Source organism: Bos taurus, chromosome 4 (genome assembly GCF_002263795.3).
Source record: "Bos taurus isolate L1 Dominette 01449 registration number 42190680 breed Hereford chromosome 4, ARS-UCD2.0, whole genome shotgun sequence".
Lineage (NCBI taxonomy): Eukaryota > Metazoa > Chordata > Mammalia > Artiodactyla > Bovidae > Bos > Bos taurus.
The window spans coordinates 12,416,961-12,443,389 of record NC_037331.1 but is presented as its reverse complement, the minus strand read 5'-3'; the positions used below and the strand labels follow the sequence as shown (position 1 = coordinate 12,443,389).

Sequence of the window (26,429 nt, the reverse complement as noted above, 5' to 3'; positions counted from 1 at the left end):
GTCCAGTCAAATTGGAGTCTGCATACAAGTTGAAAGGTTTTGTGTTTCTTCTATTTTTCTGGCTCCTCTAATCACCATAAAGCAATCTCCCTTTTATTTATTTATTTTGTCTTTCGTGTGTGTGTGTGTTCCCCATCCTGAATGCTCCTCCCACCTCCCTCCCCATCCCATCCCTCTGGGTCATCCCAGTGCACCGGCCCTGAGCACCCTGTATCATGCATCGAACCTGGACTGGTGATTCATTTCACATGTGATAATATACATGTTTCAATGTCATTCTCCAAATCATCCCACCCTCGCCCTCTCCCACAGAGTCCAAAAGACTGTTCTATACATCTGGGTCTCTTTTGCTGTCTCACATATAGGGTTATCATTACCATCTTTTTAAATTCCATATATATGCGTTAGTATACTGTATTGGTATTTTTCTTTCTGGCTTACTTCACTCTGTATAATAGGCTCCCGTTTCATCCACCTCATTAGAACTGATTCAATCTCCCTTTTCAATACACCTGACTTTCCATTTCTAAGTTATTCTATCACTGTTACTAGCAGCTAAAGATAGTGAGAATTATTTTATTATTTAAAGTATAAAATATTTTTATACATTTTAGTATGCCTACAATATGTCATGTAAATAAGTACTACTATAATTGAAAGATATATGCATTTAGTTCTTTTAAAAATTAAGACCTTTATCAAATGATCCTTTTATAAAAATAATCACTGAATTTAAAGACAATATATTTAAATTGCTGTGTATATTGTATTTTATAAATACCATACAGCTCTATTGTTAGTTATCTTTTTCTTCTCCTTAATATGAATTACAAAATATTTAAAATGTTAGGTGTTAAAAACATCCATGGTGAAATATTAGGAAGTGAGTCCAAACTGCAGACCCTGTGACTACATTGTGTGCTATGTTTCAGAATTAAATACTAGTTTTTGAGTGATTATTTTCAAATTGTTATTCAACATACAAAACACATGGTTCTAGAGAAGTTCTTCTGAGCACAGAGCTAGTTAATAAGACACATAGAATTTTTAATTTCACACATGAAACAGGAAGGTAAAGATAAGCATTATTTTCCACCAAAAAACAAACCTTTAGGAAATAGTTGTTATTGTTATTGCAGTTGCCAGACACTCCTTGCAATTCAGCCACAGTGTTCTAAAATGGTTGACAACAAAAATTAAAACACGCGTTTCCCTCCACTAGAGACAGCAGCGTAATACAAAGGAAGGAAGACCACTGAAGTTCCAGTGCTTACTGTAACATAAACTTTCAAGAACTAAGGGAATACGCCCAAACTCTTAGTTTTTCAACCATGTAACCAGTTATAAAGCCAGTTCATATTATTGAAAGGCCATCCACAGTAACTGCAATCTCTTGTTTGTACAACACAACCTGCTTCCAAACGGGAACAGCAAATAGAGTAAGTCAAATGTAATGTTATCCCTTTAATGCTTTTTCACATAAAAATTACATTTTTGTAAACCTTTAACTCTTATGCAAACCATAACTTGCATTATATTTCTGTTTCTAATTATTACATATTAACACAAGCAATAAAAATGCTTATCCATGTAGGCAGCTGCTCTAAATTGTATTCAATACTTTAAAAGATTCTAAAAAAATAAACTAATGCTGTCATGATGTAGTTGTAATAATAATTTCTAGTAATAAAAACAAATTATGAAAGAAAGATTAAATTATATTTTAAGAGAAGGAGCCTCGGTTTCTGGAGTGATAATTAATCTTGTTACAAACTACCACACAAAAAGGCTTTGAAATGTCATCTATAATCTAAGACTTCAAAGTCTTATAAATATTATATCTTAATATTGAAAGAAGCAAAAGCAAAATAATCATATAATTTTAAAAGTGTACGTAAAATAACTCATTTTAATGTGAACAACCATTACATACGTCCTAATTTTAAAAAGTAGTACAGTACTGGTTCACACTTCATTTCCAACCTAAGCCCACAGGGTTTCGCATTACATTTTGCTCTTTTTGATAGAAACGAATTCCCAAAATACAAATACGTGACTCATGTGACACAAAACATATGCCAGAATTACATCATCGTGCCTTAAAAGGTAAACACTAATAGCTGTGGCATATGAATGGAAATTAAATTTGTTACTGAAAATAAAATCTAGTTGAAAAATTTACTATAACCTTAGGATTTCATGGGATAGTGCTGACTGACTGAGGGGTTTACTGAAATCCTCCATGCTTACCTTTCAGATTGGGGTTTTTTTTGGGGGGCGGGGGGAGAAGAAAGAAAGAAAAATAAATGAACGATAATTTTATAAATCCAGAAGTACAATGCCTTATCACAGATACACTCAGATCTACATTTAAAATTTTTCAGTAGTTCAGATTTACATCTCCCTCTTCTTTAAAGTATCCTTTCTTTTAATTTTCAGCTGTTAGGCAGAGCCATTTTAACTTAAAAAAAAAATCAGAATGTTTAACAGAGAATGAACAGAAACAGGAATCCAATTCAAATTGAGTTGGGCATTCGCTTATTTTAAATTCTTCCAGTTTAAATATTTGAAGGAAAAAAACAGAAAATTCAGAAATTTAAATGAAGTTTTGGGATTATCTGTATATTTTAAATTCTACTGGAGTATGACTTATAATTTATTAAACTATTAAAACAGATACATATAATCACACACAATACATGGTAAAACATTCTTAATCCTCAATACGGTTCTGATAAGATGCCCACTGTTCTTTTACATTTTCAGGATATATTTCCTCACAGTGCAATGTTTTCCTTATAGGCAATTCAAGCAACCAACTCCCCTCTGTCAATGTGACAGGTTCCAAGTTAGAATCAACCCTGGGTTATGTGACCAAAACCAGAGTTATCTTTTCTTCAGCAGACAATCGGAGAAGGAAATGGCACCCCATTCCAGTACCCTTGCCTGGAAAATCCCATGGACGGAGGAGCCTGGTGGGCTGCAGTCCATGGGGTCGCGAAGAGTCGGACACGACCAAGCGACTTCACTTTCACTTTTCACTTTCATGCATTGGAGAAGGAAATGGCAACCTAGTCCAGTGTTCTTGCCTGGAGAATCCCAAGGACCGCAGAGCCTGGTGGGCTGCCGTCTATGGGGTCGCACAGAGTCGGACACGACTGAAGCAACTTAGCAGCAGCAGCAGTAGACAATGCTGATCTAAGTGCTGGCTCTGGAAATTAACTGGATGAACCTGGTCGTTCTGCATTTAATTTGAGGTTTTCCTGGCTGGCCTAGGGAATGTCATGGGGGATATTATCAAATAAAAATGATTCTAACTTTGAAATCACAAGATAATTCTATAAATGGTAAGAAAAATGAGAAACCAAGTGATTGATTACACAACTCAGGGTTAACAAGGCTATGTAAATCAATAAATTATTCAATTACATATGAAATTAATAAATTATTCAAGGACCATCCAAATCGCTCATTGGATAACCAATATTGGTTATTTTCATTATGTATTTTACTTTTCATTAACACAGAGAGAGAATAAATAAAAAATAAGGACATAACACTCAAATCAATCAATTTAAAAACACTTGGAAACATTAATAAAAATAAGTCTAAATCAAGTAAATAAATTGACATGTTTACACAACAGTGGGTTTTCACTATTTGCAGACCTTTCATCTCTCCAACACACAGACAATTATGTGTGTTGGTTGGTTTTAGCTGGGCATGCTTTGGTGAGGCAGGCACAAGAAAGGGAGAGGGATACGTCCCAAAGGAACATGAGAGAGAAACAAACAATGAGAAAGAGCTCCTTGACCTTTTCAATAAAGTGAAGGTTACTTGGTGTAGCAAACACCTGCTTTCTATTTCAACAACTTGCAGGCAGAAGAAAAAGCTTAACCTAAAACTAAACTCCGATTTTTTTTAGAATAGTTGTATACTCAGCTATTCTTCCCTTTAAGCCCTATCTTCACAGGCTACTTCTGGATTAAGTATTTACCTATAGTAAAATAACTCTTCAATCTCCCTATTAATAGGAATTTATAGAACAAAGAATTCCAGAACCTAGGTGTTACAAGAAACTTCATTACCCAAAACGGGAATCCTTCCAGCATCTCTTGTGTCCCAGTTACTCTGTGTGTGCCTAGATACAGACAGACACATCTGTCTACTCCATTCAAAATCAGCAGTGTGTTGCAAGGAGTCCAGGCTTCGGAGCCAGAAGGACTCTTTTCCCATTCTAAATCTGGCAGCCACTAGCTATACCACTAGAAAAAGCCTCAATTATTACATCTTTAGAAAAAGGGGGTGGGGGAAGATTCTATTCTGCTTGTTATAAAGATTATCTGAAAGCATGTAGGAAAGGCACCCGGCAGAATGCCTGGCACTGAATATTTATTTACCCTCCTTGCCCCTGAGAATATCTGCTCAGGTGACAATCCACTCTGCTTTCCTTTTAAAAACAGGCATGCTGCTGCTGCTAAATCGCTTCAGTCATTTCCAACTCTGTGTGACCCTATGGACGGTAGCCCACCAGGCTCCTCTGTTCATGGGATTCTCTAGGCAGGAAAACGAGTGGGTTGCCATACCCTCCTTCAGGAGATCTTCCCAACCCAGGGATCAAACTCTGGTCTCCTGTGTTGCAGGCAGATTCTTTACCGCTGAGCCACCAGGGAAGTCCCCTCGAACAGGCATACAAACAAATAAACAAAATCCATATTGTATATTTCTAAGTATAAACACTGAATGACAAATATTCCTTATGCATTTATTCAAATTATTAGAGAAAATCTTACACTAAAAAAAAAACCACAAAACTTTAGGTTGAAAGCTTTGGCAGATGAATGTGATCTATTCCTCAAAATAACTGGAGAAAATATGTAGTATGTGATCTAAAATGTTCATTTGGGAAGCCTTAATTAAAGAAATATCTGATTTTTCCCTCTTTCCTTGTTAGACCTGATGCTTTATTCCTCATGCTTTATGGAATATAAGGAACTGGCCCTGTACTTTTAAGCAAAGACACTGAGATTCAGCGACTGGAAAATTTGGCCTCCTCACCTTCCACCACTTGATGTCACCCGTACTCCCCTGAACTTCAGTCCAAATTTTTTCTAACAGAGTGAGCAGGTAACAGCCAAATCTGCAATGATCCTAATTCAGGCTTGCAGCCAAAGCAAATCAGCGTCTCTGATAAAACACAAGATACTTGTGCAGAGAACTGAAAAATTGGGAAGATGAAAGTTCAAACATTTGAGGAAATCGCTGTTTTTGTTTCAAAAAAATACTTGCCATTTAAAATGAATTCTGAAAGTGAAAAACTAAATCAATTAAATAGAATTTTAAGAAACTAATTCACTCACATGAAGAATAGTCTGATGTTTATTCTTAGATCAATAGTTGACTGAAGCACCACTGAAAAAATTTTCTACTATAATAAAGAGAGCATACATCCTCATTATACTACAAGCAAGTGAAAAATGAATATATATTTGGGTTAAAACATTCCACACTAAAAATACATGAAAAATATTTGAATGTCTCTTTATTAATCTTTACTAGGTCCTTGATAGAAACCAAAAAAGTTCTGGAAAAATAATATATCAGATGAGTAGAGGTTGAACATATGAAGTTGCACTGTCCTTCTACCAGCTGGTATAACAAAGAATATCTATTTTACCTGAATATTCACTATGTTTATGGAGCATGAAACACTGCAGCTACATTGTTGATGGATCCTTTGACATGTCAATGTGAAACATATGCATGTTTAACATGTTTATAAAAAAGTATGTTGTCCCATTATATCAACGTACATTTGGCACTCACATTAGAAATAGACCAGCATCTGTATTATATTACGACACACAAGGGTTCCGGAGAGTCGTTTTCACTTGGGGGTTAGCTTCTATTCATTTGCTTGATCTTTTACAGAGAGCAGGATGCAAAATTACTCCAATATGGATCTACTCTATGGAATATGTGCTGGTGGAAAAGCTTTGTTCTGCATTATGTGAGCACAAATCATAGTGAGCAGATCCAAAGAACTTTCTCTTCCTGGGGGGAAAAAATTCTAAAAAACTCACCAATTTTCAGTACTTTTTCTGTGTATGTTTGTATATGTATGTATGTCTTTTCATTCAAAATGATTACTGATTTTTTGAAAAAGTGTTCCCTGTTACATACTTACTGTAGAAAATTTGGAAAAAAATTGAAAAATACAAAGCAGAGAGAGAAAAATCCAAGATAGCTAGTATTTATATTTTGGTATTTTTACCCTTTTTTTGTTTCAATGAATGTATCTTAATAATGGTAAAAGAGGGCTTATTCGATCCAGAAGACTTCATACTTTAAATATGATACCATTAATTGATTGATAAGCTAATCACAAACACAAGCAATATTTCCTTTTTGTGAGGATGAGGTTGACACATTCTCCTTGAAAAACTGCAAAGATCTGTCTTACTGTTATATGGTGAAGAGAGTTTTATCGAGTAGGGATGTAGTAAGAAGAAATGAAGGAAGAAGAATGTTTGCAAGCGCAACTCACCTCATCGTCGTCAGCATCGTACTGGGCATAGTGCTGTTCAAGCAGCTCTCTCTGGCGCCTTTCTTGTTCCAGCGTCTGGCTTATCAACTGGGCAACCTCACTCACTTGTCCAGGTTTTTCTCGCCCAATAACAAATCTACATGAAAGTTAAAGAGAACTGGTATAGTCAGGCTCTCCAGCAAAAAAGGAATGCTAAGCAAAGTAAATAAGCTTCACGTTTCATCAGAGTATATCAAGCCTCAAAAAAATAATATTACCTGTTTTTTTAAAGGTATGCTTGGGTAGAAGGAAAGGTTAGCTGAGCAATTAAAGTGATTTTTGCAGCCACAGACCAAAGGAAAAGAGGAAAAGTAAAGAACCACAAAAATTATTACTTTAGGAGAAGACAAAACAGATGTAATCCATCCTCCAGTACTTTACACATTTTTGATGCCCTACAAAATGAAAGCAAGGTCATAATTTTCTGTAACACTGAACTTTAGAATCATTTCCACAGTTACATTCTCTTTATTTATTTTTTATTCAAGTAAATTTTATTAAAAATTAACTCTATTCAATTCCTTTTTGCTATGTTCTTTGTCTTCCAAACTTTTAAAATCACAATATAATTTTCGTCCTTTTCCTTTCTAAAGTTTTTCTCTAATACATCTCTCCTAATTTTAATGAATTAATCACTTTCACAAAAGACTTTTTTTATTTCACAAAAGACTTTAAATAAATGTTTTTACCTTTCTCTTCAAGTAAAGTTATATGTTTTTTTTTGTCACCCCTCATCCAAAAATGTCCAAATATGTGAGTTATTTACTGGAAAATATTTCCCACTTTGCAATTAATCACTGTTTGCAGAGAGGAAATATAAAAAGTCATAATTGTTTCATAGATAGGATTTTCTTCTTGTCCAAGACTATTCTAGCATCTGCCAATTTAAATCTTTTTTTTTTTTTTTTTTATTTTATGATACAATAGACCAGTTAGACCTAATTGATACCTATAGGACATTTCATTCCAAAACAATGAATTTCACCTTTTTCTCAAGCGCACATGGAACCTTCTCCAGGATAGATCACATCCTGGGCCATAAAGCTAGCCTTGGTAAATTCAAAAAAATAGAAATCATCCCAAGCATTTTTTCTGACCACAATGCAGTAAGATTAGATCTCAATTACAGGAGAAAAACTATTAAAAATTCCAACATATGGAGGCTGAACAACACGCTGCTGAATAACCAACAAATCACAGAAGAAATCAAAAAAGAAATCAAAATTTGCATAGAAACAAATGAAAATGAAAACACAACAACCCAAAACCTGTGGGACACGGTAAAAGCAGTCCTAAGGGGAACGTTCATAGCAATCAATACAGGCACACCTCAAGAAACAAGAAAAAAGTCAAATAAATAACCTAACTCTACACCTAAAGCAACTAGAAAAGGAAGAAATGAAGAACCCCAGGGTTAGTAGAAGGAAAGAAATCTTAAAAATTAGAGCAGAAATAAATGCAAAAGAAACAAAAGAGACCATAGCAAAAATCAACAAAACCAAAAGCTGGTTCTTCGAAAGGATAAATAAAATTGACAAACCATTAGCCAGACTCATCATGAAACAAAGGGAGAAAACTCAAATCAATAAAATTAGAAACGAAAATGGAGAGATCACAACAGACAACACAGAAATACAAAGGATCATAAGAGACTACTATCAACAATTATATGCCAATAAAATGGACAATGTGGAAGAAATGGACAAATTCTTAGAAAAGTACAACTTTCCAAAACTCGACCAGGAAGAAATAGAAAATCTTAACAGACCCATCACAAACACGGAAATTGAAACTGTAATCAAAAATCTTCCAGCAAACAAAAGCCCAGGTCCAGACGGCTTCACAGCTGAATTCTACCAAAAATTTAGAGAAGAGCTAACACCTATCCTGCTCAAACTCTTCCAGAAAATTGCAGAGGAAGGTAAACTTCCAAACTCATTCTATGAGGCCACCATCACCCTAATACCAAAACCTGACAAAGATCCCACAAAAAAAGAAAACTACAGGCCAATATCACTGATGAACATAGATGCAAAAATCCTTAACAAAATTCTAGCAATCAGAATCCAACAACACATTAAAAAGATCATACACCATGATCAAGTGGGCTTTATCCCAGGGATGCAAGGATTCTTCAATATCCGCAAATCAATGTAATACACCACATTAACAAATTGAAAAATAAAAACCATATGATTATCTCAATATATGCAGAGAAAGCCTTTGACAAAATTCAACACCCATTTATGATAAAAACTCTCCAGAAAGCAGGAATAGAAGGAACATACCTCAACATAATAAAAGCTATATATGACAAACCCACAGCAAACATTATCCTCAATGGTGAAAAATTGAAAGCATTTCCTCTAAAGTCAGGAACAAGACAAGGGTGCCCACTTTCGCCATTACTATTCAACATAGTTTTGGAAGTTTTGGCTACAGCAATCAGAGCAGAAAAAGAAATAAAAGGAATCCAAATTGGAAAAGAAGAAGTAAAACTCTCACTATTTGCAGATGACATGATCCTCTACATAGAAAACCCTAAAGACTCCACCAGAAAATTACTAGAGCTAATCAATGACTATGGTAAAGTTGCAGGATATAAAATCAACACACAGAAATCCCTTACATTCTCTTTAAAATGCAAAAACTACTTGAAAAACATTTTGAGGTATGGCATACTCTATGTGAGTAAATAAGAAGGAGGCATTGACTTTTTGCTAAGTCACTATGACTCTGAAGGTAAAAAAAAGAAAAAAATGTAGGGTTTTTTTTTTTTTTGGTCTGTGATTTTAAAATGAAAAACTAAAACAAAGGAGAAGTAAATCAGTTCACTAAGATTGGAGCAAGATGCTATGAGGAAGGATGTGGTCTCAAGACATACTCAAGGGGAAATCCTGTCAATGTAATTCCTGTAAGAAAAAATATATAAAGAGAAAGTCACAGAAGACATTTACTTATTGCCATCTAGTCATTTAGATACATCCTCATTGATACTATGTTTCTTATTCAACAAATTAATATTCACTTTTTAAAATCTTTTCACACTAATATATGGCTCTATCTTTCTAAAAATACAAATAATATGCCTCCATAATATAGTTTCCATATATTTTTTAACTTCATTATTTTGGTTAGTAACTCTGTTTAATTTTGCTTATAAACTGAACTGATGTTTTCTTTCCTCTGATTGGGCTTCTCAGGTGGCTCAGTGATAAAGAATCTGCCTGCAATGCAGGAGACACAAGAGATGTAGGTTCAATCCTTGGATTCAGAAGATCCTATGTAGAAGGAAGTGGCAACACACTCCAGTATTATTGCCTGGAAAATTCCATGGACAGAGGAGCCTGGCGGGCTATAGTCCATGGGGTTTCACAGAGTTGGACATGATTGAGCAACTAACAGTTCTGATTATAATACTTTGCTATTTTCAATTACAATTTTAAAAGAAGTACTCTACCATTCTCTGTACAAATACACTAAATGTCAAAATTTTTATACTTGGATGTTAGTAATTTTTAGAGTTATTTTTATGTGTTTCAAATAAGTGTGAAAGTATGCCTCAGTGTTCATTTATCACCCAAGTTATTTTTCTTTGGGAAATTAATCATTGAGTTATAATAATTTTCTATATATTCTGGATACATATATGTTAGGTAGTTAGAATAGGAAAAAGGAGTCAAAAATAGTGATGGCAAAAAAACAAAGAAAGGAAAAAGCCCGGAAAAATAGAACAAAGGAAGGACCAAGAACCTGAGTGAGAACCTCAGATGAAGCAAACAGCCCTCCTGGCTAGCCCAGTTTACATCGGACAGGCTCAGGGGGAGGAGGAAAACATACAAAAAGGGGAGCCAAAATTAAGCCGCTGGCTTCTCTTCTCTTCACTTCTTTTGGGCTGGCCTGCCCTCACACCTCCAGGATGTATTTTCCTTTGCTTGCCGAATAAAACTGGGCTGTATAACACTACTCCATTGCTTCAAATTTTTGCTGCAGTGAGACAGAACCAAGGAAATTACACACTCCCCTGACATATATATGTATTATAGATACAGATATACACACACAAATCATATATGTGATTTATTATATTCTCTCAGTCTGTGGGTTGCCTTTAAATTTTCCTAAGTTTTTCAAGGAAGTCCAAACTATTCTTTTTTAAAAGATTGTGATTTGTGCTTCCTACCTAAGAAATCTGCCTGATTTAATATTACAAAGATTTTCTCCAGTTAGGTTGGTGCAAATGTAATTTCTGTTTGAGGTGGTGAATTTTGGATCATTATACCTAGGCTCAAACACATTTTTATTAATCAAATAGGAATGATTACAATCAACACAATTTTTCCAGTGAGAAATAAGTTTATCACTGTGGCATAAAAATCTGTAGCTGGGGATTCAAAGAACTCTTGGAATGCATTTTCTGGATCCTGCTAATTGTGGAAGCATTTTCTCTGGAAAAATTGTCAAGATGCTTGAAGAAATGGTAGTTGGTTGGTGAGAGGTGAATATGCTGGAGGAGGCAAAACTTCATAGTTCAATTTGTTCAAGTTTTTAACGTGTGGTTGGACATTGTCATTGGGAAGAACTGGGCTCGTTCTGTTGAACAATGCCAGCTGCAGGGGCTGCAGTTTTCAGTGCATCTTATCAATTTGCTGAGCATAATTCTCAGATGTAATAGTTTCACAGGGATTCAGAAAGTTGTAGTGGATCAGACAAGCAAGAGACCACCAAACAGTAACCATAATCTTTTTTGGTGCAAGTTGGCTTTGGGAAGTGCTTTGGGCTTCTTCTCAGTCCAACCATTGAGGTGGTCATCACCAGTTGTTGTATACAATCCACTTTTTGTTGCATTTTGCAATCTGATTGAGAAATGGTTCATTGTTGTTGCATAGAATAAGAGAAGAAGGCACTTCAAACTGACAATTTTTTTGATTTCTGGTCAGCTAATCCACTTTTTGAGCTTTTGCACCTTTCCAATTTGCTTCAAATGCTGAATGACTGTAAAATGGTCAAGGCTGAGTTCTTAGGCAACTTCTCAAATAGCTGTAAGAGGATCAGCTTTGATGATGACTCTCAATTTTCACTGTCAACTTCTGATGGCCAGCAATTATGCTCATCTTCAAGTCTCTTGTCTCCTTTGCAAGACTTCTTGAACCACCACTGCATTGTATTGTACGTTAGAAGTTCCTGAGCCAAATGCACTGTTGATGTTGCAAGTTGTCTCTGATGTTTCACGACCCATTTTGAACTCAAATAAGAAAACTGCTCAAATCTGCTTTTTGTCTAACATCATTTCCATAGTCTAAAATAAACAGAAAATAAACAGCAAGTAAAGGCTCTTAAGAGTCCCTTAGACAGCAGGGAGATCAAACCAGTCAATCATAATGGAAATCAACCCTGAAGGACTGAAGCTGAAGCTCCAATACTTCGGCCATCTGACGCAGAGCTGACTCATTGGAAAAGACCCTGATGCTGGGAAAGACTGAAGGCAGGAGGAGAAGGTGACGACAGAGGGTGAGATGGCTGAATGGTATCACTGACTCAATGGACCTAAGTTTAAGCAAGCTCTGGGAGATGGTGAAAGACAGGGAAGCCAGGTGTGCAGCAGTCCATGGGGTCACAAAGAGTTGGACATAACTTAGCAACTGAAGAACAACAATAAGTCCCTAGCAAAAAAACATAAAGCAAGAAATGTGCATTAAAATGATATATAACATAACCACATTTATTTATAATATATTCCAATATCAAATGGCAAATTTCAATAGTACAAAAACCACAATTACTTTTGTCCCAACCTAATATTTTCCTTCTTAAAGTGTTAATGTTCTGATTTTTTTTTTTTTTATCAGTGTCTCTTTTGCTGTCTCGTACACAGGGTTATTGTTACCATCTTTCTAAATTCCATATATATGCGTTAGTATACTGTATTGGTGTTTTTCCTTCTGGCTTACTTCACTCTGTATAATAGGCTCCAGTTTCATCCACCTCATTAGAACTGATTCAAATGTTTTCTTTTTAATGGCTGAGTAATACTCCATTGTGTATATGTACCACTGCTTTCTTATCCATTCATCTGCTGATGGACATCTAGGTTGCTTCCATGTCCTGGCTATTATAAACAGTGCTGCGATGAACATTGGGGTACACGTGTCTCTTTCCCTTCTGGTTTCCTCAGTGTGTATGCCCAGCAGTGGGATTGCTGGATCATAAGGCAGTTCTATTTTCAGTTTTTTAAGGAATCTCCACACTGTTCTCCATAGTGGCTGTACTAGTTTGCATTCCCACCAACAGTGTAAGAGGGTTCCCTTTTCTCCACACCCTCTCCAGCATTTATTACTTGTAGACTTTTGGATCGCAGCCATTCTGACTGGTGTGAAATGGTACCTCATTGTGGTTTTGATTTGCGTTTCTCTGATAATGAGTGATGTTGAGTATCTTTTCATGTGTTTGTTAGCCATCTGTATGTCTTCTTTGGAGAAATGTCTATTTAGTTCTTTGGCCCATTTTTTGATTGGGTCATTTATTTTTCTGGAGTTGAGCTGTAGGAGTTGCTTGTATATTTTTGAGATTAGTTGTTTGTCAGTTGCTTCATTTGCTATTATTTTCTCCCATTCTGAAGGCTGTCTTTTCACCTTGCTAATAGTTTCCTTTGATGTGCAGAAGCTTTTAAGGTTAATTAGCTCCCATTTGTTTATTTTTGCTTTTATTTCCAATATTCTGGGAGGTGGGTCATAGAGGATCCTGCTGTGATGTATGTCGGAGAGTGTTTTGCCTATGTTCTCCTCTAGGAGTTTTATAGTTTCTGGTCTTACGTTGAGATCTTTAATTCATTTTGAGTTTATTTTTGTGTATGGTGTTAGAAAGTGTTCTAGTTTCATTCTTTTACAAGTGGTTGACCAGATTTCCCAGCACCACTTGTTAAAGAGATTGTCTTTAATCCATTGTATATTCTTGCCTCCTTTGTCAAAGATAAGGTGTCCATATGTGCGTGGATTTATCTCTGGGCTTTCTATTTTGTTCCATTGATCTATATTTCTGTCTTTGTGCCAGTACCATACTGTCTTGATGACTGTGGCTTTGTAGTAGAGCCTGAAGTCAGGTAGGTTGATTCCTCCAGTTCCATTCTTCTTTCTCAAGATCGCTTTGGCTATTCGAGGTTTTTTAATGTTTTAATGTTTTGATTTTATATCAGGTAGGTGAAATCTTTCAAATTTATTTTCATGCATGATGTTTGGTAAAGGGGGGTTCAATATTTTCCAAGTGGGTAGCCAGCTGTTTCAATACCATGTTTTGAAAAGACTATTCATTACCACCACTGAATTACTCAGGCACATTTGCTGAAAATAAATTGACCATGTACTTGTGTGCTGATTTCTGAACTTTTCAGTCTTTTGCATTGATGTATTTATCCCTGTGCCAATACCACACTGCCTTCATTGTAATATACTTAATCTTGAAACTAGTGCTGTGAGTTATCCAATTATGTGTGCCCTTTTCAAAATTACTATTCTAAGTTATCTAAATAGCTACATAAATTTTAAAACTAGCTTATCAGTTTCATTTAAAAAGCACATTGATGTTTGATTTGGGATTGCTTTGAATCTATAGATCAATTTGTAGATTAATTCTACTAATAATATAGAATTGTCTGATCCATGAACATAGTAATTTTCTACATTTATTTTTAATTATTTCTATTGAAATAAAGTTGACAATACTATGTAACAATATTATGTTAGTTACAGGTGTATTACATAATGATTTGATACTTTCATACATTATGAAAGATCACCCTAAGTCTAGTAACTATCTGTCCCCACACAGATTTACTACACTATTACTGACCATATTCCTTATTCTGTATATTACACCTTGACTTCCTTAACATATAACTAGAGATTTGAATTTCTTTTTTAAAAAAATAGGTTTAATTTTCTTTTTTTCTAATTTATTTTTTATTGAAGATAATTGTTTTATAGAATTTTGTCATTTTCTGTCAAACCTCAACATGAATCAGCCATAGGTATACATATAACCCCTCCTTTCTAAATCTCCCTCCCATCTCCCACCCCATCCCACTCCTCTATATTGATACAGAGCTGCTGTTTGAATTTCCTGAGCCATACAGCAAATTCTCCTTGGCTAACTATTTTACATATGGTAATGTAAGTTTCCATGGTACTTTTTCCATACATCTGACCCTCGCTTCCCCTCATCCCATGTCCATAAACCTATTCTCTATGTCTGTTTCTCCACTGCTGTCCTGTAAATAAATTCTTCAGTACCATTTTTCTAGATTCCACATATATGTGTTAGAGTACAATATTTATCTTTCTCTTTCTGACTCACTTCAGTCTGTATAATAGGTTCTAGGTTGAGCCACCTCATTAGAACTGACTCAAATGCATTTCTTTTTATGGCTAAGTAATATTTCATTGTGTACATTTACCACTTCTTTATCCGCTCATCTGTCGATGAACATCTAGGTTGCTTCCATGTTCTAGCTATTGTGAATAGTGCTGCAATGAACAATGGGATACATGTGTCTTTTTCGATTTTAGTTTTCTCAGGTTATATGCCTAGGAGTGGCATTGCTGAGTCATACTGTGGTTTTATTCCTAGTTTTCAAAGGACTCTCCATACTGTCTTTCATAGAGGCTGTACAATTTACATTCTTACCATCAGTGTAAGAGTGTTCCCTTTGCTCCATATCCTCTCCAGCATTTATTGTTTGTAGACTTTTTGATGATGGCCATTCTGACCGGTTGGAGGTGATATCTCATTGTAGTTTTGATTTGCATTTCTCTAATAATGAGCGATGTTGAGCATCTTTTCATGCATTTGATAAGCATCTGTATGTCTTCTTTGGAGAAATGTCTGTTTAAGTCTTTTCCCCACTTTTTGATTGAGTTGTATGTCGATTTTGGAAATTAATCCTTTGTCAGTTGTTTCATTTGCTATTATTTTCTCCCATTCTGAGGGTTGTCTTTTCACCTGGCTTATAGTTTCCTTTGCTGTGCACAAGCTTTTAAGTTTAATCAAGTCCCACTTGTTTACTTTTGTTTTTATTTCCATTACTCTAGGAGGTGGGTCATAGAGGATCTTGCTTTGATTTATGTCATCAAGTGTTCTGCCTATGTTTAAGAGTTTTATAGTTTCTGGTCTTGCATTTAGGTCTTTAATCCATTATGAGTTTATCTTTGTGTATGGTGTTAGGAAGTGTTCTAATTTCATTCTTTTACATGCAGCTGTCCAGTTTTCCCAGCACCATTTCTTGAAGAGGCAATCTTTGCCCCATTGTATAATTCTTGCCTCTTGTCAAAAATAAGGTACCCATAGGTGCATGGGTTTACTTCTGGGCTTTCCATCTTGTTCTGTTGGTCTATATTTCTGTTTTTTTGGCAGTACCATACTGTCTTGATGACTGTAGCTTTGTAGTATAATCTGAGGTCAGGAAGGTTGTTTCCTCCAGCTCCATTCTTCTTTCTCAGGACTGCTTTGGCTATTCGGTGTTTTTTGTGTTTCCATATGAATTGTGAAATTTTTTGTTCCAGTTCTGTGAAAACAGACATTGCTAATTTGATAGGGATCTCACTGAATCTGTAGATTGTGTTTGGTAGTATTGTCATTTGCACAATATTGATTCTTCCTACCTAGGAACATGGAATATCTCTCCATCTGTTTCTGTTGTCTTTGATTTCTTTCATTAGTGTCTTATAGTTTTCTGTGTACAGTTCTTTTGTCTCCTGAGGTAAGTTTATTTCTAGATATTTCTTTTTCTTGGAATGGTGAATGGGATTGTTTCCTTAATTTCTCTTTCTGATTTTTCATTGTTAGTATATAGAAATGCAAGTGATTTCTGTACATTGATTTTGTATCCTGCAACTTTGCTGTATTCACTGATTCAGTTCAGTTCAGTTCACTTGCTCAGTTGTGTCCGACTCTTTGCGACCCCATGAATCGCAGCATGCCAGGCCTCCCTGTCCATCACCAACTCCCGGAGTTCACCCAGACTCACGTACATCGAGTCAGTGATGCCATCCAGCCATCTCATCCTCTGTCATCCCCTTCTCCTCCTGCCCGCAATCCCTCCCCCAGTATCAGAGTCTTTTCCGACAAGTCAACTCTTCGCATGAGGTGGCCAAAGTACTGGAGTTTCAGCTTTAGCATCATTCCTTCCAAAGAAATCCCAGGGCTGATCTCCTTCAGAATGGACTGGTTGGATCTCCTTGCAGTCCAAGGGACTCTCAAGAGTCTTCTCCAACACCACAGTTCAAAAGCAGCAATTCTTCAGCACTCAGCCTTCTTCACAGTCTAACTCTCACATCCATACATGACCACGGGAAAAACCATGGCCTTGACTAGACGGACCTTTGTTGGCAAAGTAATGTCTCTGCTTTTGAATATGCTATCTAGGTTGGTCATAACTTTCCTTCCAAGGAGTAAGCGTCTTTTAATTTCATGGCTGCAGTCACCATCTGAAGTGATTTTGGAGCCCAGAAAACTAAAGTCTGACACTGTTTCCACTGTTTCCCATCTATTTGCCTTGAAGTGGCGGGACCGGATGCCATGATCTTCGTTTTCTGAATGGTGAGCTTTAAGCCAACTTTTTCACTCTCCACTTTCACTTTCATCAAGAGGCTTTTTAGTTCCTGTTCACTTTCTGCCATAAGGGTGGTGTCATCTGCATATCTGAGGTTATTGATATTTCTCCCGGCAATCTTGATTCCAGCTTGTGTTTCTTTCAGCCCAGTGTTTCTCATGATGTAGTCTGCATTATAAGTTAAATAAGCAGGGTGACAATATACAGCCTTGACGTACTCCTTTTCCTATTTGGAACCAGTCTGTTGTTCCATGTCCAGTTCTAACTGTTGCTTCCTGACCTGCATACAAATTTCTCAAGAGGCAGATCAGGTGGTCTGGTATTCCCAGCTCTTTCAGAATTTTCCACAGTCAAAGGCTTTGGCATAGTCAATAAAGCAGCAATAGATGTTTTTGTGGAACTCTCTTGCTTTTTCATGATCCAGCCGATGTTGGCAATTTGATCTCTGGTTCCTCTGCCTTTTCTAAAACCAGCTTGAACATCAGGAAGTTCATGGTTCATGTATTGCTGAAGCCTCCTGGCTTGGAGAATTTTGAGCATTACTTTACTAGCATGTGAGATGAGTGCAATTGTGCGGTAATTTGAGCATTCTTTGGCATTGCCTTTCTTTGGGATTGGAATGAAAATTGACCTTTTCCAGTCCTGTGGCCACTGCTGAGTTTTCCAAATTTGCTGGCATATTGACTGTGGCACTTTCACATAATCATCTTTCAGGATTTGAAATAGCTCAACTGGAATTCCATCACCTCCACTAGCTTTGTTTGTAGTGATGCTTTCTAAGGCCCACTTGACTTCACATTCCAGGATGTCTGGCTCTAGGTCAGTGATCACACCATCATGAGTATCTGGGACGTGAAGATCTTTTTTGTACAGTTCTTCTGTGTCTTCTTGCCACCTCTTCTTGATATCGTCTGCTTCTGTTAGGTCCATACCATTTCTGTCCTTTATCAAGCCCATCTTTGCATGAAATGTTCCCTTGGTATCTCTAATTTTCTAGAAGAGATCTCTAGTCTTTCCCATTCTATTGTTTTCCTCTATTTCTTTGCATTAATTGCTGAGGAAGGCTTTCTTATCTCTTCTTGCTATTCTTTGGAAGTCTGCATTCAGATGCTTGTATCTTTCCTTTTCTCCTTTGCTTTTCGCTTCTCTTCTTTTCACAGCTATTTGTAAGGCCTCCCCAGACAGCCATTTTGCTTTTTTGCATTTCTTTTCCATGGGGATGGTCTTGATCCCTGTCTCCTGTACAATGTCACGAACGTCATTCCATAGATCATCAGGCACTCTATCTACCAGATCTAGGCCCTTAAATCTATTTCTCACTTCCACTGTATAATCATAAGGGATTTGATTGAGGTCATACCTGAATGGTCTGGTGGTTTTCCCTACTTTCTTCAATTTAAGTCTGAATTTGGCAATAAGGAGTTCATGGTCTGAGCCACAGTCAGCTCCTGGTCTTGTTTTTGCTGACTATATAGAGCTTCTCCATCTTTGGCTACAAAGAATATAAATAATCTGATTTCGGTGTTGACCATCTGGTGATGTCCATGTATAGAGTCTTCTCACTGATTAGCTCTAGTAATTTTCTGATACTATCTTTAGGGTTTTCTATGTACAGTATCATGTCATCCGCAAACAGTGAGAACTTCTTCTTTTCCAATCCAGATTCCTTTTATTTTTTTCCCTTCTCTGATGGCTGTAGCTAGGACTTCCAGAACTATGTTGAATAACAGTGGTGAAAGTGGACACCCTTTTCTTGTTCCTGATCTTACGGGGAATGTTCAGTTTTTCACCATTGAGAATAATGCTTGCTGTAGGCTTATCATATATGGCCTTTATTATGTTGATGTAGGTCCCTTCTATGCCCATTTTGTGAAGGGTTTTAATCATAAATGGGTACTGAATTTTGTTCAAGGCTTTTTCTGCATCTATTGAGATGATCATATGGTTTTTATCTTTCAATTTGTTAATATGGTGTTCACATCAATTGATTTGTGTACACTGAAGAATCTTTGCATCCCTGGAACAAACCTAGCTTGCTCATGGTGTATGAGCTTTTTGATGTGTTGCTGAATTCCCTTTGCTGAAATTCTGTTGAGGATTTTTGCATCTATGTTCATCAGTGACATTGGCCTGTAGTTTTCTTTTTTGTGTGTTGTCTTTGTCTGGTTTTAGTATCAGGGTGATGGTGGCCTTTAGAATGAGTTTTGAAATGTTCCTTCCTCTGCAATTTTTTGAAAGAGTTTTAGAAGGATAGGCATTAGCTCTTCTCTAAACGTGTGATAGAATTGTCCTGTGAAGCCGTCTGGTCCCGGGCTTTTGTTTTTTGAGAGATGTTTGATCACAGCTTCAATTTCAGTGCTTCTAATTGGGTTACTCATAATTTATATTTCTGCCTGGTTCAGTCTTGGAAGACTGAACTTTTCTAAGAATCTGTCCATTTCTTTCAGGTTACCCATTTTATTGCCATACAGTTGTTCATAATAGTCTCTTATAATCCTTTTTATTTCTGCATTGCTTGTTTTATCTTCTCCTTTTTCATTTCTAGTTGTTGATTTGATGCTTCTCTCTTTTTTTGTCGATAAGCCTGGCTAAAGGCTTGCCAGTTTTATCTTCTCAAAGAACCAGCTTTTAGTTTTATTACTCTTTACTATTGTTTCTTCCATTTCTTTTTCATTTATTCTGCTTGGATCTTTATGATTTCTTTCCTTCTACTAATTTTGGGGTTTTTTTTTTCTTCTTCCAGTTTAGGTGTAAAGTTAGGTTGTCTACCTGATGCTTTTCTTGTTTCTGGAGGCATGATTGCATGGACATAAACTTCCCTCTTAGGACTGCTTTTGCTGCATCCCATAGGTTTTGAGTTGTCATGTTTTCATTGTTATTTGTTTCTAGATATTTTATTTCCCTTTTGATTTCTTCAGTAATGTGTTGGTTATTTAGAAACGTGTTGTTTAATTTCCATGTGTTTGTGTTTCTTTCAGTTTTTTTCTTGTAATTGAAATCTAGTCTCATAGCATCGTGGTTGAGAGAAGATGCCTGATACGATTTCAATTTTCTTAAATTTACTGAGCTTTTATTTGCAACCCAAGATGACGTCTATCCTGGAGATTGTTCTATGTGCACTTGAGAAGAAGGTGTTTTCCTCTGCATTTGGATAGAATATCCTGAAGATATCAATGAGATCCATCTCATCTAATGTATCATTTAAGACTTGTGTTTCCTTATTAATTTTCTGTTGTGATGATCTGTCCATTGGTGTGAGTGGGGTGTTATAAGTCTCCTACTATTATTGTGTTACTGTTAATTTCTCCTTTTATGCCCTTTAGTGTTTGTCTTATGTATTGAGGTGCTCCTATGTTGGGTACATATAGATATTTACAATTGTTATGTCTTCCTCCTGGATTGATTCCTTGATCATTACGTAGTGTCCTTCCTTATCTCTTGTAATATTCTTTATTTTAAGGTCTATTTTGTCTGATATGAGGATTGCTACTCCAGGTTTGCATTGCTTCCCATTTGCATGGAATATATTTTTCCATCCTCTCACTTTCAGTCTATATGTGCTGTGAGGTCTGCAGTGGATTTCTTTTAGACAGTATATATATATATATAGGTCTTATTTTTGTATCCATTCAGCCAGTCTGTATCTTTTAGTTGGAGCATTTAATCCATTTACATTTAAAGTGATTATTGAAAAATATGTTCCTACTGCCATTTTCTTAATCGTTTGGGTTTGATTTTGTATATCTTTTTTCTTCTCTTGTATTTCTTGGCTATATAAGTCCCTTTAACATTTGTTGTAAAGCTGGTTACATGGTACTGAATTTTCTTAACTTTTGCTTGTCTGAAAAGCTTTTGATTTCTCCATCAATTTTGAATGAGATCCTTGTGGGGGTACAGTAGGTTTTTTCCTTTTCAATACTTTAAATATATCCTTCCAGTCCCTTCTGGCCTGCAGAGTTTCTGCTGAAAGATCAGCTGTTAAGCATATGGGGTTTCCCTTGTATGTCATTTGTTGCTTCTCCCTTGCTGCTTTTAATATTCTTGTGTTTAGTCTTTGTTAGTTTGATTAGCATGTGTCTTGGCTTGTTTCTCCTTGGTCTTATCCTGTATGGGACTCTTTGTGCTGCTTGAACTTGATTGACTATTTCCTTTTCCATGTTGGGGAAATTTTCAACTATAATCTCTTCAAAATTTTTCTCATACACCCTTTCTTTTTCTCTTCTTCTTCTGGGACCCCTATAAGTCGAATGTGGGTGTGTTTGATATTGTCCCAGAGGTCTCTGAGATGATCCTCAGTTCTTTTCATTCTTTTTTACTTTATTCTGCTCTTCAGAATTTATTTCTACCATTTTATCTTCCAGCTCACTGATTCATTTTTCTGCTTCAGATATTCTGCTATTGATTCCTTCTACAGTATTTTTAATTTCAGTAATTCTGTTGTTCTTCTCTATATGTTTATTCTTTAATTCTTCTAGGTCTTTGTTAATTGATTCTTGCATTTTCTCCATTTTGTTTTCAAGTTTTTTGATCATATTTACTATCATTATTCTGAATTTTTTTTTCAGGTAGTTTGCCTATTTCCTCTTCATTTATTTGGACTTCTGTGTTTCTAATTTGTTCCCTCATTTGTGTAGTATTTTTCTGCCTTTTCACTATTTTTTTTTAACTTATTGTGTTTGAGAGCTCCTTTTCCCAGGCTCCCAAGCTGAATTCTGTCTTCCTTTTGGTTTCTGCCTTCCTAAGGTTGGTCTAGTGGTTTGTATAAGCTTCCTACAGGGTGAGATTTGTGCTGAGTTTTTGTTTGTTTGTTTTTCTTCTGAGGGGCAAGGCTGAGTGAGGTGGGAATCCTGTCTGCTGAAGATTGGCTTTGTATTTTTGTTTTGTTTGTTGTTTAGATGAGGCGTCCTGCACAGGGTGCTACTGGTGGTTGGGTGATGCCGGGTCTTGTATTCAAGTGGTTTCCTTTGTGTGAGTTCTCACTATTTGATACTCCCTAGTTTTAGTTCTCTGGTAGTCTTGATCTTGGAGTCAGTGCTCCCACTCCAAATGCTCAGGGCTTGATCTCTGGTCAGGAACGAGGATTCTATAAGTGGTTTGTTATGGCATTAAGTGAGATTAAATCAAATATCCAAAAATGAGAAACCAAAGGTGAAACCCAGACAAATGGCAGTTATAAAATCAGGCAAATAATAATTAAAATAATGAAATATACACCATACACACATTCCCCCATGAGCAAAGTCAAAACAGTCCAACAAAAATAAAGTACAGTAGATTGGCCTGGAGAACAAAGTAAATCAAAAATTATATTTACTAGTTAAGAACAAAACTAAGTAAAGTACAAACTGGAAAACAAAACTAATGCAAGGTGCCAAGTGGGGAATAAAGCAATGAAACAAAACTAACAAATATGTTGAGAGGAAAGGAAATAAAGAAAAGAAAGAAAGAATAGATATGCTAAGTTCAACAGAGGTAGATGAAGAAGATTTATATACATTAAAGATTAACTTCAAGGGGAAGAGAACAGTAGGAAAGGCAAACAAAAGAATAAATGTAGAAAAAATATAATAGGTTTTTTAAAAATTAAAATTATAAAAAAGAGAAAAGAAAAAAAAAAGGAAGAAGAAAGAAAAAAGGAAAACTCCATAGAACTGCAAAAGCCCAACACAGAGTCAGAGGTTTATAGCAGCAATAAAAAGTGTGACTGAATAGACACATATATGTATACACCCATAAGCAAAATCAAAACAGCTCAACAAAAATAAACTACAATAGACTGACCTGGCAAACAAAGGAAACCAAAAATTGTATCTACCAGAACAAAACTAAAGCACAAACTGGAAAACAAAACTAAAGCAAGGTGCCAATTGGTGAATAAAGCAATGAAAATAAAACTAACAAAATGTTGAGAGGAAAGGAAAGAAAGAAAGAATGGATATGCAAAATTAAATCGAGGTAGATGAAGATTTATATACATTAAAGATTAACTGCAAGGGGAAGAGAACAGTAGGAAAGGCAAACAGTGATAAATATAGAAAAAATGTAATAGGATTTTAAAAATTAAAAATTAAAATTATAAAAAAGAGAAAAGAAAAAAAAAAAGAAGAAAGAAAAAAGGGAAAAAGGAAAACTCCACAGAACTACAAAAGCCCAATGTAGTGGCAGAGCTTTGTAACAACAATAAAAAGTGTGACTGAATACACACGAAATTTGCATTTCTTAAAACCTTCAGCTGTTTAGCTGTGTGTGTGTGTGTGTGTGTGTGACACTTTGTCTTTATCCTTTCACCTCATGTTGGACACTTAGGTTGCTTCTATATCTAGAGTATTGTAAATAAAGGTCCAGTGAGCATTTGAGTGCGTATATTTTTTTCAAATCATGGTTTTTATTTTCTTCAAATAAATACCCAGAAGTAAATTACTAAATCATATTGCAGTTGTCTTTTTAATTTTCTGAGGAACTTCCATACTGTTTTCCATAATGTCTGCACCAATTTACAATTCCACCAACAGTGCACAAGCATTCCCTTTTCTCGACATCCTCATTAACACTTATTCGTTGTCTATTTGGTAACAGTTATTCTGATGCGTTATCTCATTGTAATTTTTACTTGCATGTCTCTGATGATTAGTGATGTTGAGCATCTTTTCATGTGGCTGTTGGCCATATGTCTTCTTTGGAAAAGTGTCTATTTAGGCCCCCTGGCCATTTTTAAATTGGGTTCTTTGTTATTTTGATATTGAGTTATGTGAGTTCTTTGTATATTTTAGACTTTAATCTTTTATCTTTTGCAAATATCTTCTCCCATTCAGCTGGCTGCCTTTTCACTTTGCTGATAGCTTCCTTCACTGTGCAGCAGCAGCAGTTTTTTAGTTTAATGTGGTCCCATTTGTTTATTTTTTTTTGTTTCCCTTGTCTAAGGAGACATATTTCCCCAAAATTATATTGTTAGGACTGATGTCAGAGAGCATACAGCCTATGTTTTTTTTCTAGGAGTTTTATGGCTTCGGGTCTTAAAGTCTTTAATCCATTTTGAGTTTATTTTTGTATATGGTATGAGAAAGTGTCCAGTTTGGTTATTTCGCATGTCTAGTTATCACAACACCATTTATTGAAGAGGCTGTCTTTTCCCCATTTTATATGTTGCCTTCTTTGATTAATTGACTATGATTATTTGCTGTAGTTGTGTGAAAAATGATTTTGGCATTTTGATACTGATTACACTCAATCTATAGATTGCCTAAGGAATATTCTGACAATGTTAAGTCTTCCAGTCCATAAGCATGGTGTGTATTTCCTTTTGTTTATGTCATCTTCAGTTTCTTCCATCTGTGTCTTACAGTTTTCTGAGTACAAGTCTTGTATTGCTTTAGTTAGGTTTATTCCCAGGTGGTGGCTCAGATATAAAAGAATCTGCCTGCAATGCAGGAGACCCAGGTTCAATCTGGGTTAGGAAGATCCTCTGGAGCATTCCATGGACAGAGGAGCCTGGGAGGCTACAGTTCATGGGGCCGCAGAGAACTGGGCATGACTGCGTGACTAACACTTCATTCACAGGTATTTTATTCTTTAGGATACAATTGTAAATTGAGTTGTTTTCTTAATTTCTCTTTCTGATGTTTTGTTGTCAGTGTATAGAATCATAGAAAACTTTTGGATATTAATTTTGAGGCCTGTCACTTTACTGAATTCATTCGTTAGTTCTAAGTTTTTTTGATGGCGACTTTAGGATTTTCTATATATAGTATCGGAGAAGGAAGTGGTAATCCACTCCAGGATTCTTGCCTGGAGCATTCCATGGACAGATGAGCCTGGCAGGCTACAGTCCACTGGGTCACAAAGAGTTGGACACAACTGAGCGAGTAACACCACTACTCTACTCCTCCTCCTCCTACTACATAGAATCAGGTCATCGCAAACAATGATAGTTTTAATTCTTCCTTTTCAATTTGGATTCCTTCTGTTTATTTTTCTTATTTGACTGCTGTGGCTAGGACTTACAATACTATATTAAATAAAGTGGCAGCAATTGGCATCCTTGTTTTGATCCAGATCCTAGTAGAAATGCTTTCAGCTTTTCACCATTGGGTATGACGTTGGCTGTGGGTCTGTCATATATGTCTCTTATTATGTTGGGGTAAGTTCCCTCTCTATTGTTTATCATAAATGCATGTTGAACTTTGATAAAAGTTTTTCTACATCTATTGAGATAATAAAATTTTTTTTCAATTTGATAATGTTATGACATTGATTTTTGTATACCAAACTATCCTTGTACCACTGGGATAAATTCCACCTGACCATGTTATTATATATTCCTTTTAATGTACTGTTGAATTCAGTTTGCTAATATTTTGTTGAAAATTGTTACATCTAGCTTTATCAATGACATTGACCTTGATTCTCTTTTTTGTGTAGTAATTCCATCTGGTTTTAGTATCAGGGTGATGCTGACCTCATAGAATGAGTTCAGAAGCACTCCTTTCCCTTCAGATTTTTGAAGTAGCTTGAGAAGGACAGATTTCAGTCATCCTTTAAATGCATGGTAGAACTCATTGATGAGGCCATTTAGTCCTGGACTTTTATTGGGGGGTGGGGGCGGATTTTTAAATCAGTGATTCAATGCCATTACTGGTAATCAGTTCGCTCATATTTCCTATTTCTTTCTCAATCAATCTTTGGAACTGTATATTTCTAGGAATGTATTCATTTCTTCTAGGTTGTCTTTTACAACCTAGAAGGTATGTAACAGTTCATAGTAATTTCTTATGTTTCTTTGCATTTCAGTGGTGTCAGTGCTAACTTCTCTTTTACTACTGATTTTATTTGGGCCCATGATGAGTCTGGCTAAAGTTTACCAATTTTGTTTGTCTTTTCAAGAACCAGGTCTTAGTTTCATTGATCTTTTTCTTTCTTTTTTAAAGTCTCTATTTCATTTACTTTTCCTCTGATTTTTATGATTTCTTTCCTTCTACTAATTTCAAGTTTTGCTTGTCCCTCATTTTCTAGCTACTTTTGGTATAAGGTTTGATTATTTATTTGAGATTTTTTTCTGTCTCCTGAAGTAATCTGGTACCACTGTAAACTTTCCTCTTAGAACTGCTTTTATTATGTTCCATAGATACCAATCATTGTGTTTCCATTTTACTTGTCTCCAACAGTGCTTCAGTTCCTTCTTTGATTCCTTCAGTAACCCGTTGGTTGTTTAGCAGCATATTGTTTAGCTTCCACGTTTGTGTT

At 35.8% G+C, this 26,429-nt stretch overlaps 1 protein-coding gene across 13 annotated transcripts in view; it reads right to left on the bottom strand.

The window, feature by feature from the left end:
• PPP1R9A (protein phosphatase 1 regulatory subunit 9A) overlaps positions 1-26,429 on the bottom strand; it is a 349,347-nt gene that overhangs the window by 96,838 nt on the left and 226,080 nt on the right. For 8 of the 13 annotated variants that reach the window (XM_024990823.2, XM_024990825.2, XM_010804004.4 and 5 more), the window contains 2 exons: positions 6,548-6,683; positions 1,109-1,174 (listed from right to left, as the gene is read on the bottom strand). In XM_024990823.2, the coding sequence (XP_024846591.1) occupies positions 1,109-1,174; positions 6,548-6,683 (202 nt within the window). The remainder of the gene's footprint in view (positions 1-1,108; positions 1,175-6,547; positions 6,684-26,429) is intronic. The other 5 variants (NM_001076153.3, XM_059885698.1, XM_059885699.1 and 2 more) reach the window with 1 other exon arrangement.